The sequence below is a fragment of the Hippocampus zosterae genome, chromosome 20, assembly GCF_025434085.1.
Source record: "Hippocampus zosterae strain Florida chromosome 20, ASM2543408v3, whole genome shotgun sequence".
Taxonomy (NCBI): Eukaryota; Metazoa; Chordata; class Actinopteri; order Syngnathiformes; family Syngnathidae; genus Hippocampus; species Hippocampus zosterae.
The window spans coordinates 597,822-610,915 of record NC_067470.1 but is presented as its reverse complement, the minus strand read 5'-3'; the positions used below and the strand labels follow the sequence as shown (position 1 = coordinate 610,915).

The 13,094-nt window shown below is 50.8% G+C and overlaps 2 protein-coding genes across 5 annotated transcripts in view; one reads left to right on the top strand and one right to left on the bottom strand.

Annotated features, from left to right (window-relative positions):
- zgc:101569 (uncharacterized protein LOC449822 homolog) overlaps positions 1–13,094 on the bottom strand; it is a 265,955-nt gene that overhangs the window by 224,373 nt on the left and 28,488 nt on the right. The gene's annotated exons all lie outside the window — the stretch shown is intronic.
- Positions 8,382–11,382, top strand: bloc1s5 (biogenesis of lysosomal organelles complex-1, subunit 5, muted). Of its 4 annotated transcripts, none has more exons than XM_052054049.1 (5): positions 8,382–8,500; positions 10,081–10,163; positions 10,372–10,501; positions 10,648–10,706; positions 11,033–11,382. In XM_052054049.1, the coding sequence occupies exons 2-5, from the start codon at positions 10,149–10,151 to the stop codon at positions 11,207–11,209; spliced, it is 381 nt and encodes a 126-aa protein (XP_051910009.1). In that variant the 5' UTR covers positions 8,382–8,500; positions 10,081–10,148; the 3' UTR covers positions 11,210–11,382. The 4 variants fall into 4 exon arrangements, with proteins under 4 accessions (XP_051910009.1, XP_051910006.1, XP_051910007.1 ...); XM_052054046.1 differs by lacking the exon at positions 8,382–8,500 and adding an exon at positions 9,279–9,377; XM_052054047.1 differs by lacking the exon at positions 8,382–8,500 and adding an exon at positions 9,284–9,589.

Here is a 13,094-nt window from a genome sequence, read left to right as displayed (position 1 = left end):
TCAGGTTTGGAAGCTGATAACATGCCAGCAGAGATGTTCATGATTCATTCAGTTCTCGGCTTTGATTTGTGTGCATGCATGCTTTTTTCTTTTCAACAGTCGCACGAATCTGCGATGTTTCGCATGACCGAAACATCGCTATTGTGTGCGCGATGGCCTCACGGCGCTCGGCCGCGCTCCCTCAGCACCAGTCGCCCGGGCAGCGGCGGCGAGCAGTCGAGCATCAGCCCCGGCGTGGAGAGATGAGACCCAGCTTCCGTTAAGTCCCACTAAGCACCACTGTTGATGCTGCAGGCCAGGCGGAGGGCGGCGAGCTCACCAGCTGCCACATACAGCCAGCCGAGGCCCCGGCCCCGGCCCGGGCCGCCCTCGGGCGACAGTCGGCCACTGTGTGTCATTTCAGCCCTCCTCGCGCTACCACGGGGGGCTTCTCGGGAGAGAAGGACCATGGCGGAAGGCGGGCAACCACCGAGAGAGGAGAAAAAAAAGCACTCGGAGGCCCAAGGATCTTTTGATGATGTCAACCACGATCCGTGTCCCCGTAAGGTCTTCTGGACAGTCTTTATTGATGCCGTGAACAGTCATCCAGGTGAGCGCTTTGTGATTGTTGGCTTGCAAGTGAAATGGTTTGGGGTGGGCGTGGGGGGGGGGGGGGGGGGGCTATTTGTCATGCTAACTTGTGTTTCACACAAGTGCAGGGGCGATGCTCTCTCGTCATCGCCCCCGCAACAACGCATCACAGGAGCTCATGACCCGCAAGACCCCGAATCGAAATCTGGTGCGCACTTGTGTTTTGTTTGACACAAATCAGCTAGAAGACAAGTGGTGGCGTTTGAAAAAAAAAAAAGTGCGTTTGTGCTTACACAGATGTAAAAAGTGGCTTCAAGTCATCCAGGCGGGCCTTGTGACTAGATGGGGCAATCTGTGGCGTAGGGAGCCATTAAAGTCGCCTTTGTCCTCTCGCTCGTGTTAACATTCGTTGGATGCCGTACTGTCAAGACCGCTCACCGCAAAACTTGCCTCTGGATGGCTTTCAAAAGGAATCGGCGGTTCTCATGATGCCGCGATTCCTCGTTTCCTCTCTAAATTCAACAATGCGCTGAGCGGAAACGCGAAAAGGGACTTGCGGTTGCATACGGATGTGTTCCCGATTAGGATGGAGCGCTTCGCCAAAATGTACGGATGGAAAGGCTTGCCGGGTGCTTTGAGAATCAAGTGGCACTGATAAGAACGTTCCAGTTCTCGTGCCATCGTTGAGATTTTCTCATGGCGGTGCGCAACTTGAGCCAAGCTCAAAGTGGCCGCCGGCCAATCACGGACAAACGGCTGTTTGAGTGTTTTGGGAGTGACGGAGGAAAGCGGCGTACCCGCCCAAAAGCCAAGCGGGCACGGGGAGAACACGGGAACCTGCAACGTGCAAACTGTACTTTGAAGCTGTTCCTCAAACGGGCTGGAGCCAACCCTGGCGGGAAGCGTTTCCACATCATGACGGCTAAACCGAGTCAAGCGCTCCCCACGTCACCTCCGCATGCTCCGTTAACGCTTTCGCCGCCTTGTGTTTTCCAATCACATGAGATGGGAGAAGATCCAACACCCCCACCCCCGCCGCGCCCGACATTTCTCCACGAGTCACACGGACGCCGCCGCCCCTTCCGTCGCCTTGTCATCACCATAAGGCGACGCAATCGGCGCCGACTTGTGCAAAGATGAGGGCGGCGTCTGCGGCTGACTGATTCAGCGGGACCCGCAACGCCGAGCGCCGGGGAGGCCGGCGTCGGCGTGTCCCGAGCGCTTTTGACAGCGCTTATTAACATGCGCTGACACAAGTTGACAGTTGCACCGTGCGCCCGTCAAGATGCCATCTGATTGTCGATTGTAATTACGCCAGCGAGGCCGCGGAGGACAACATTGAAGGCGGCCGGGGAGTTGAGGAGGCTCGGCCACTCAACTTCTTCTTCTTTTCCTCACTTTAGAAGCCAAAAACGTGTTTTCTGTTTAAGATGCCCCTTGCCCCTCCTGTTGTTTAGGAAATGGAGATTGAAAAATGTGGGGCTTTTCTTGTCTGTCACAAGGACCCAGTTCACTTTATGAAATCTTTCTTGGATCAAGAGAAGTTCTCCTTCCCTCCACTCTGTGTGCCTCGCAACGTGGGTTACGTAAGTTCCCCAGGTGTGCGAACCAAGCCGCAGTAGATAATGCACATCATCTGATCGTCAATTGGGCAAGATGGCACGTCAGGTGCTGAGGTACATATGTGGCACCTGCGGCAAGGAGGCGGCACAACCTCCAGTGTGTGAATCTTCTTGAATTTGCCGCCTCGATTGTTCCCTTCTGTTCATCTACCTCAGCTGCTCCTTTTCAATATGCGTGGTGTGTGTGTGTTGGGGTGGTAGAGTGAGGGGAATAAGACGCATATTTTTTATTTTTATTTTTTTCAAGTGGTGTCCCCAAATGTCATTTGCTTTGACTTGAGTGGGCCTTTTCATTGACCAGAACTCCCAATCCTCATCCCTTTTCTTCAAATGCCCCACAAATTAGCCATACATTTCGAGGTCCGCTGCTTCATCGGTGCCACCCAAGCCGACGACCCCCCCTCCCACTGCGACGTCTGCTCCATTCAACCCCACAGGTCATGTCACTTAACTTCAGCCCGTCCCCCTGCGCTAATCGCTTGTGATAGGACGCCTGCAGGGTAGTTGACTTCTCACTGAGAAGTGTTACGAAAGGTAATTGCGAGTGAAACCTGGCTCGGGTTTGGGCCGGGGCGGGGTGCATTTCAAATAGGCATACAAGTACTATTTCGGGGGGAGGCGGATCACGGTTAGGCAGAGAGCACCGCCCTCAGCTATTTCCTGTAATGTGACCACCATGGGAAGAGGGGGGAAAAAAAAGCAGTAAGAGTCTTCTTATTTACATAATTCTCATCTGCATACGTCAGCGAAGCCCGTGAATGTTTATGCTGCGTCTTTTGTTATTAGAACAGATTGGCTTTAAATTCCGGGCGACTCATTTATTTCCACCTGCAGTGAAATGAGCTGCCGCCTTTCTCTCTTGCCGTGTGTGCCTTATTGGCCTAATGAATGATTCGAACCGGGGGGGGGGGGGGGGGGGGTCGGGGTTGGTGACGGCTTCTGAGAACATCAACACTTTTGTTTTGATGAACTTGGGGGAGGAGGAGTTGAGTGACAAGGCCCGTCTTGCAGTTAGTTTGAATGAGCCGCCGATGCTCGGAGGGGTCCCTCTGCAGAAAAAGTGAAGACTGTGCTTTACCGTTAACGAAAAAAACACATCGCCTTGGGCAATGATGAATCCAGATTTTGGGGGGGGGGTCTCCAGTAAAGGTCATCAGTTTCAATGAAATGTGATGCCACCTTCAGGTAATTGTTACCTGGAGTCCAAAAGTTCCATTTTGCTTTGGTTTTTGCCCGACCTTTTGGGAGATCCCGAAAGGTCCCACAAAATCTTCGGACATCCCAAAGGGCCCAGAATGAAATGAGCCAGAGCACAAATGCGTGCTCATTTGCAGAGGGCGTCGGCCTTCCAAAGTCAGTGGCAATAGATGCGCTTGCGTGTTTCCCAGTGACGGGCGTGGAGAAGCAAAAGGCAAACAAAACACACAAGGTTAGACGCCAGCCAATTCTCCAATTTGCTGCGTGTGAAATTAATTCCACCCTCCATTTAGTCGCCGCGTAGTGGAACGGCCCGTGGATCCCGCCGTCCGTGCGGACGGGCCCTTGACTAACTGTACACGTACGAAATAAAGCGAGTGCCCCGTTGCATCGGAAATGGCAAGCGCTCGGGGGCTCTGATCAATGAGCTGAGAGCGATACGGCACGACGCTGGTGAAGACGTTAAGGACAATGTATGGTTCGCTCAAAATTGGAAGACTTTTTGGTGGCCCTGGCGGGCACTTACTGTGGCGGGCCTTTGTGTAATCAGAACAGCATTTGATTACCCCCCCCCATGGGAAAAAAATCCGCTTCATTCAACCTAAATTTAGCAGCGCATGACACACAGCTGATCAGTAGCTGCTTTTGAAATGCACCCACAGAAAAGAGGGCGTGAAATCGACATTTGGGAAAGAAAACACAAAATCATCTCTGTGTCTCCTGACCACCTCCTATCACACACATCATTGAACTACGGAACAACTCAAAGTTGCCTCAAATTTGGACCCGTCCCAGCCACCCCCCCCCCCAAAAAAAAACAAACCCACCAGCCTTTGAAGTGAAAAATACACACGCACACAGACACACATAGCGCCTTGGGGATAAAGTTTGGGAGGAGGCAATGATAGACGCTCATGACGAGACGGAGGGATGGATGACGGCGGACGCATTGAGGGGGGGAGCTGATGGGCTCCATAATAGGCTCCAGTGTGCGGCACTTGGCTCGGCTTGTCTTTTTTACGACTTTGGCGGACTCCCTTGTGACTTTCACGGATGTCGCCATCCTCTTAACAGATCTCATTCATGTTCTGACCTCGGGGGTGAAAGCATGTGATTAGGCGCCACTCATGCAACAACATCAACATGCAACATTCGAATAACAAATGATGGCGCGTTTGTCCACTTCACAACTATTATGAGAAAAAAAGGATGCGTCCACATGTCTTGCCTACTTCGAGTGGGAGAGCCTACAAGGGGGGTGCCCAAGACCTCCAAGGCGAAGGCCTGAGAAAAATCCATCCCCGTCACCTTGCGGCTGCATTCTCTCCTGTAAGTTGTCTTCAAGGTGTGCCGCGGTGCGCACCCCGCCACGTTTGGCTCTCGGTGGCACACGGCGTGATGGGGCTTGTCCGCAAAGCCTCCATTACGCTCATGTTGAGGTGCTCTCAAGTGTGCTTCAATGGGGCACCGTCGCTGTCAGGACTGACTCAAGTTGAGTCAAGGACATTAAGAGACTCTAACCCCCGAGGGAGAAAACATCAGCGGAGAGAAGACAAGGGACCAAAGGCGCTAGATGGCTTCAATTTGACCGCAACTACGGTACCTACATGTATGATGTCACCTTTTCTCTCAGTGGTAAATATTGTCTCTCTCTTTTTGGTGCAAGGCGTGTGTCTTGTTGCACCCGCTGTAGACCACCGTGTGTGGTGGTCGTGGGATGGTGCGGGGCTCCTTGCTCCTCCGGGAAGCGCATGACGTGCTGTGTTGGGTGGACGAACACCCCCCCCCCCCCCAACCAACACTCCTTAAAGCTCAAGCTGGGCGGATGGTGCGATTGACGTCTCTCGTCCGTATTTTAACTGCAGTTGCGGCGTTGCGCCGCTATGGTGGCGCCATTTTGACAGCAGCGCGCAGGAAAGACCTGAAGTAACCACCGAAGAAGAAGCAGCACTCATCTAATGGAGTTCCAAAAAGTCACATTCATGAACACCGTGAGAGCGAGCAGGTTTTTCCCATAAAATTGCGACAAACGGCGGGAAGCGAACTGCCTCGCTGTGTTCATTTGAAAGCGGCCCTTTCGCCAGCCCCCAAAGGCAAAAGTTTGGCCGGCCCCGCTTTAGAGCGGATCCCCCCATGGGTCCAAACGGCATCCGATTTGCGGGCACGCCAGGCGGACCAAAGGTTATGCTGTCAAAGTTCATGTTGCGTCTCCTTGCGCTAGCCATTCATCCTCTCTGTACCGGAACATTCAACAGTTGCTCGGCCGCAGAGAGGGGGGTCAGCGCTCAATACGGTCTTCCCGATTGGCTGTCTGACAGTCCAAAACAAGGCGAGACCAGAAGCGGAAGAAAAGAAATCGAAGGAATCCATCCACTCCAACCCCACCCGACCCGATCCGTCATCGCTCCCAAGGGACCGCCGGACGGGAACTGAAAGCGTTCATCTCTGATGAGCACGTCGCCAAACAAACGAGCGCACCTTCCCCAAGCGGAGTTGTTTGCGAGCTTTTTTACTCCAAAGAGCAAGCGGGTTTAATCAGAGGCCCGCCCTCCCCTCCCCTCCCCCATTGGCTCCCTCTTCCCCGATGAGAGGCCAAATCGCTTCAGCATTTCCAGCCCTGTGAGCTAATTTGACAGCTCACGGGGGTGACGCTGATTCCAGTTTGCCGAGACAGGTACCCTAGGGCTAGCCAGCTGGATCGCAGCGGATGCTTACAGATTTGGCTTTAGATTCATGCTGGGTGTCATCTGTCTCTTTGGGCTGGCGGAGAATTTTTGTGTGAGTGCGTGCGTGCCTGCGTGCGCGCACGCCCTGACATCATGTGCCTGAGCAGTTTGTGCCTGGCAGGCTTTGTCTGTCCAGGTTGGCCATCAAACACAGCCAGCGTGGCCCTAATCTGACGAGGCACCGCTCCAAACATGCCACAGCAGCAAGAAGTGTGTGTGCGCGCCCGCGTGGATGTTTGCGCTTCATGCGTGACCTCGGGGCACGTCGGCTCTCTCCAAAAAAAATCCTATTTTTCCTGCGCCTCGCCTTCTTGCTCTGTCCCGCGCCCAATAACGCCCAACGTGCGCAAACTTGAAAAGGCGTCGGGAAAAGCTTCGCCGGCCAAGTCTGGCTCAAGTTTTTGCATGTTCTCCTGGGCAGACGGCAATCATCCCCGCTCGGAACAAAAGCGCCGCGCGCCGCTCGGGTTGCGGCCGTTTCGCCTTCAACAGGTCCAGAGCGTCCTCAGGCCCGTTGCCCTCGGTCGAGGCAAGAGGCCAATCCCTCCCGGTGCTGGGGCGGTTGAGGACAGACTGGGGGACAGGCCCCTGTGGAGGGGGGGGGGGGGCACAGAAAAATGACATCCCGGCTCTCGTTCATCTGCCGGATGAGCCCCCAAAAGGCAGTTGACGCTGATGGTTACTGACGCACTGAGCTCGTCTGACGCGCGCACACGCGGTTCTCTCTGAACACAAGTTGAGATTCCTTTGACAAGGTTTCATTTCCATTCTCGCAGCAAAAGAGATCAAAAAATGTTCCCTGAAAAGCGCACGGTGACGAGCACATATGCTGATTCTCAAGCCGTGGCTTTGACTTCCCATCATGCCTTGGGACAGAGCGGCAAAGAGTCACGCCGCATGCACTTCCTTTTGAAAAGTACTACACTCGTCACTGCGTGTGTGTGTGTGCGCTTTAAGCTTTGCCTTCCTGCCACACTTGCGGTCTCAGCCACGACTTTAACTTTTCACTCCGTGCCCACGTGACCCGATAGTTTCCCTGCGGCATGAAGATAGTCAAGAAAGAGGTGCGTGGCAGCGCGACGATCTGCCGCCCGGCCGAGGGCAGAGTCGCTCCGGATCCTCTCACCCGGGGCGTCCCCAACCAGCGGACCGCGGCCCGTTTGGGACCCCGCCGCACTCTACATTTGTTGTACAGTAGGAGAACAAAAGAAAAACGGCAATAAAATGTTTTTTGACTCTCTCGTTATCTTTGTTGTGAGTTGCTGTGCTTTAAAACGGGGCAATTTAAAAGCAATGGGAAGAAAAAAAAATAGTTGCCGGTCTGCAAACGGCACGCGCTCGTCTCTGCTGCTCCGTGACCCCCCCACTCCCACTACCGTCCCCTCCAAAAAAGGTTGGGGAGCCCTGTTCTAACCGACAGTGATGACACAAGTCCCCGCCTCTCTCTCTTCACCTCCAACACCCCAACACCCCCCCCCCCCCCCCCTGTTCAGAGGCATGATGTGTCAAGTGGCACCGAGCGTATTTATTGTGAGCAGTAAGCGGCGGGCCGCTGCCCCCACCGCTGGACCTTTGGTCTCAGGACCTGAAAGACGCACGAACACAGAATAATATGCCCACTGGGTAACGTGTGTGTGTGTGTGTGTGTGTGTGTGTGTGTGTGTGCGCCAGCATTCAAGGCAAATAGGGCCCAGTTATTTGAAAGCGAGCCCCATAGAATGTCTTCCTCACGCCGGCTGAGATCAACACGGAACATTGTTGTTCTCTCCTGTGACATTTTCCGGCAGGATACGCGCAGAGGTGTCAAATAAAAACATTTGCTTCATAAAGCTGCAGGACGACAATTAAAAAAAAACTCTGGCACTCGCTTGCAGGATGTAGCCGCAGATTTGCAGAACATTTTCTGGAAATAATGATGCAGAAGAAGACATATTTGCTTGTTATGTTGATATTCGCTGTTGCCATTTGAGTGATTGTTTTTTTAAAAGGTGGGGGGGGGGGAACTAAAGCTGTTCACTTTTAAAATGCACAATTCAAAGTGACACTGTATCATATAAAACTCCCCAAAGAATTGAAAGCATCTTTATTTATTCACTTTTAATTATGCTGATGAATGTGAACCACTTTTGGGGATAGATTTTAAAAATGCAACCGAGCCGTTTGTGTCATATCCTTTCCATCTATCCAAACTGCAAATTTGCTTTAGAAATGAACGTTGCGTTGAAAACGGCCATTCCCTTTTCATGTTTTTAATTGCCCCCTGCAGAACGATGACTCAACAAGGCGACGAGGTGCACTCTGGTCTCTCGGTGGACGCGAGCCGGCGCTGACATCGTCTCTTTATTTTCGTGCTTCTTCAAGTCCCGACAGCGGCCTGCGATGAAGGTCTTTGCTTTCCGTCCGTTGGCAACGATCAATTATTTAATCTCTTTAATAGGCGCAAATCCAAACTAATGGTGCATGTAATAACTGTATGAGTAAACAATGCGGACAGTGGGGCACTTGTGGTGCCTTCGTGGTTCGTCCTTGACGCAATGTGACAGTCCTAATGAATTTCGGGACGAGCGAGGCCTAAACTGTTTGGCCAAAACAATGCCTCTTGTCACAATGAATGTCCCCGCTTTTATTATGCCACTAGTGTTGTCTTTATGCATTCATTTATGCGCACGCATTAACAATTTGCGCATATATTTCCAACGCGGTCGCCAGAGGAATGTTTCGGACCATATTATGGTCACCTCGGCCTGTGATGTGCAAAAGCTTTTGACTTTTTCTGTAGTTCACCAGCGTACAGAATTCTTGTTGAAAAACACTGGATTGTTTTCCATACGATATTAAGGAGAGTAAACGTCTCGGCGCATATTAAAACACGAGGGTTCACTTAAAAGGGGGCGGGGCGTGTTGCGTTGTGTTTTACAAGAGATTCTCCACAGAGCGAGACTGACATCTGCTGGGCCACACAAAGCCCGCCTTCACTTTTCCCCCTGACGACAATAACGGTTAGAAATGAGTAAATACGTCTTTTCCAAAGTGTCGTAGCTTTTCTCGGATTTCTGTAACTAATAGTTACTCCGAAACATATCACCATCAGTTCGTAAAACGGCAACAAACGAAGTCCAACTAAATGGCGCACCCCTACTACAGTGATTTGGTACAATCCACTACGTTGTACCCGGAAACGGTAGTTTGTGTTTGGCTTCCTGAAGTCTGCTGATTTCGATTCACATGACTGCTATTAGCCAGGAACCATCCCAGATTGAATGTACGATGCTTAGTTTGCTATATGATACGCAATAAGGCATACGCATAGCCACAGATGAGGTTTGTTTGCAATTAACCTCCCGTTTGCTCGTAGCTTGGAGCGAATCATTAATTCGGTCTGTGAGGCAATTGCAAGCTAGCAAGTCAAGGTAGCTACCTCGAACAGGAATTAAAATGAGACTTTAGGAGTGAAAATGGACAAAATTATTAAAGGTAAGTGCAACTGGACCTCCCAGCTACGACTACCCGCGTCGAATCTTGATTCGTAAAATCGTTTTTCCCCCTCTCGCGGTGCAAGGATTATTATTATTTTACCAGATGGTGTAATCGATCTGGGAACAGAAAACCTTTAGAGCAGCAGACAGAACATAGTAAACAAGTACAGTTCGCTGTGATTAAACATCAAAAAATATACATGAATTTGCGAACAGCACATAGGACTTTTCGGTTTCAACTGACATGGGGAAAAGGCGTAGAATTAAAAGTTTATTGTCCCTAGACCTCATTTTGTAAGTGCTGTGTGTTGAATTATTTTGGATGATTTTGATTTGTTTTCACTGTTTTTAACATGTACTACCAATGTACAATTTGAATGTGCAGTGTCACATCATTCGGGTGGGAGCCTTATTCGTTGTTAATACTGTGTTGTTGTTTTTAATAGATTGATTGTCATGTATGTGTGTTTTCTTTGTTGCTCCTGCAAGATGTTGGTGATATCCAGTCTCGGCTCCTCGACCACAGGCCCATTATCAATGCGGAGATCCGCTACTTTATGAGAGAATTCGAGGTATAAAAGATCAAACATACACACAATGATATGCTTGATTTGTTTTGACACATAATGGCAAGTGCCTTAACACATTTACCTGTAGGTGAGCACGCCATATCTTTGGATGGACTTAACCTTTCACGAAGCACTCGCTTTGTGCGCTATTGCACAAAAGTGTGTATGTGCGTGCGTGAGAGAGGTTTTCAAAAAATGTCCTCTTTCCCAGGAGAAAAGGGCTCACAGAGAGAGCCGACTACTGGAGAGCCTGAGTAAAGTGGTGCAAGAAGCAAATGAGGAAGTGCTTCCCTCAGACTTGGAGGGTGTCAAGCGGCAGCTCTCCAATGTCATTGCTCGATGTAAGTATTCGCTTCCCAAATTCCCGTGGTGACACGCATATTAAAACAACATCTAGCCTGGAAAAAAAGCAGTTTCAATTGCATTCAATCTGAATTGCAACTCTCAGGTCAAATCGCGATCACCCACTTTTGCTTCTCTGTCACAGTGAAGGCTGCTAATCACATGGCAGAAAGAGTCCAGCAGAGGGAGCTAGAAACACAGCAGGTAAATGAATATGGCAGCTGGATGTCCACACACAGAAATTCCCTCTTCGGCCCATATTCTCCCAGTCCAGCGCAAGCTCTTTTTTTTTGATGAGGAGTTCCGACAATTTTCGTCTAAAATGAAGCCACTAAAAAGGTGTATACAAAATTGTCAATGTTGAACAGAAACATTCTACCAAATATCAGATTCGCGATCACCCTCCATTTTTTTTTCAATGTTAAATCCACTTGGAATTCAGCCAACATTCCTCTCATCGGTGGTGTTTATTTTGATGTCCTTGGACCATTTTTGTTTTTACACTCGTGCCCGTGTTGATGTCCTTTCAGAGCGGCCAGCTGCAGGAAAATATGGAGCGTCTGAAAGACGAGTGGGCAGACTTCCTGAAGGAGCAGCAGCGACTGAAGGAAGAGGTGGGCGAAGAGCACGCCACGGCTGTCGGACAAATCAGCACTTGCTACAGTGAGAAGAAGAAGGACCTGGATAAGTTGCTGTCTGATGTTTAAGTCATTGCGTGCCTGTCTGCGGCGTGCGAGCGTGCGTCTGCTTAGGAAAGCTAAGGCGAGAGAATTCAAAATTGTCCTGTAAAAGTGCATCCCAAATGACTGCACGGAATAAGCCCAAGGAAAAAGTTTGCAGTACGTCATTTTCAAATGCGAGTCGAAGAAAAAGGAGAAAATTCTGCGGGGCGCCGATGCATCGTTTTCCTCAGGGAAGCCACATTTCACCGGATTGAGCGTTTCAAGCACCGCTCAAGCGTTCAAGATGCGAGTGCAAACGGGACTTTGAGACGTTTCCAGAATGAAATCACCGGCTCACCCGTGTTTGGAACATTTGACGTCTTCAAGTCAACTCACCGTTGATGATGAACGTTGCTTGAATGATCGGCAACGGCCGCTTCTCGTCTTGCTTGGCCACGTCAACTCGGATGCTACGAGTCCGCCGTTTGTACCGCTGCTTTCGCTGAATAACACCGTGGTGTGACACACGAATGTTGCTCTTGTTCTCATTTCCTTCTTGGTTTAACGTTGCCACATGCACATGAATAGGATTGCGTGTGCGGGCGGGCGTGCTTTTCGGTCATTGTCCGGGGCAGGCCTGCCACTTTGGGAAGCTTCATGGCATGAAATGACCACATCAAAAAAATGAAACGGGAACTCAACGGAACAAAGTTCCTCCACCTCAATCAGGCATCTCTTCCACGTCTTTGTTTTTTGCTCGATTGCGATTTTGTGGATCTGTCTTGCTGTTGATGGAACTGCAATCCACCAGTCTCACCACTAGGGAGCGCAACGACCCTTGTATTGTGTTCACATTCATTGCAACCCTTGAGCGATTCTGCCTGATGTTTGTTGGCTTTACGTGGTGGTTATCTGGAGACATCGATTGTCACGATTTCTGTCCTAAACTTGACTTTAGGCGGCCCTCGCCGTTGGCGACGTAAGATGGCCGCCGCCGGCTTCACTTTTCCTGATAGCGAGTAAGCGGCATCAGCAATTTATTCATGTGTAAGTCTGTGGAGTTTTGAAACGGTTTTATCTTGGGCGAGTGGTCCGCTGTAGGTTTTTGTCACGTGAGCTAGACGAAGGATTATGGGGGGGGCGGGGGGGACTGAGGTATGACTGGTGCTTTTTCCCCCCCCATTCGGTTCCCAACGACTGCTTCTCCTTCAGCTGTCATGCGAGGCCACGCTTTGTTTCCTCTGCTTGCGCGCGTTCACGGGTGTCAAAGCAAGAGCGGTGATGGCGGATGCTAAGGTCAAACGTGCCGGTCAACAGGCCCTACATCAGAGAGGGAACATCCATGTTGACGGAAAAGGGCCAACGCCAGTTTGCCTTGTCCATTAGTTCACGTGCGCGCTTTCTCGCCTTAGCGGCGCGGCGCGGCCATCCAACACGGAGACGGCTCGTCCATCAGCTAATATGAAGTGACAAGACGGGAAATATGGTCAGCCTCTGCCAGCGAGGTGCCGTTTCATCTGCCCTTGTTTATTTTTGGGTTTGGCTGGAAAGAAAGAAAGAAAAACAGAGCCCGTGAAAGGTCACATCCAAAATTCAGAGACCAGGGCGGGGGCCTCTTCTCAAGCCTGACGTGAGAATGTTCACCACTCGGGACTGTTTGGATGAATTTGGGCTTGGCGGGATGTTGTCGGATTGAGAAATGAATTGAAGCACATTTGTTCTTGGCCTCTCCGTACTGACCTCGCTATGGATATCAGTATCTCTGAATAATCTCACCACCTAAGACATAGCTGCATAACCCGAACTTTCTTTACCGAGCGTGGACCCGTTGTGAGGCGAACGTTTCCTCTTAATCCGCTGGATGGGCGCGGACCATGGCTCGGAGCTCGGTTTCGTCTTCTAATGGCCTCGGCTGGGCTTTTTTTTTTCT

What these genes read in the sequence shown, in the direction of transcription:
- bloc1s5 (XM_052054046.1), top strand. Translation starts at nt 9,341, where the DNA reads ATGACTGCTATTAGCCAGGAACCATCCCAGATTGAAT. An exon ending in ACTTTATGAGAGAATTCGAG is followed by an intron (nt 10,164 to 10,371) that starts GTATAAAAGATC and finishes CCTCTTTCCCAG; the next exon opens with GAGAAAAGGGCTCACAGAGA. An exon ending in GGGAGCTAGAAACACAGCAG is followed by an intron (nt 10,707 to 11,032) that starts GTAAATGAATAT and finishes ATGTCCTTTCAG; the next exon opens with AGCGGCCAGCTGCAGGAAAA.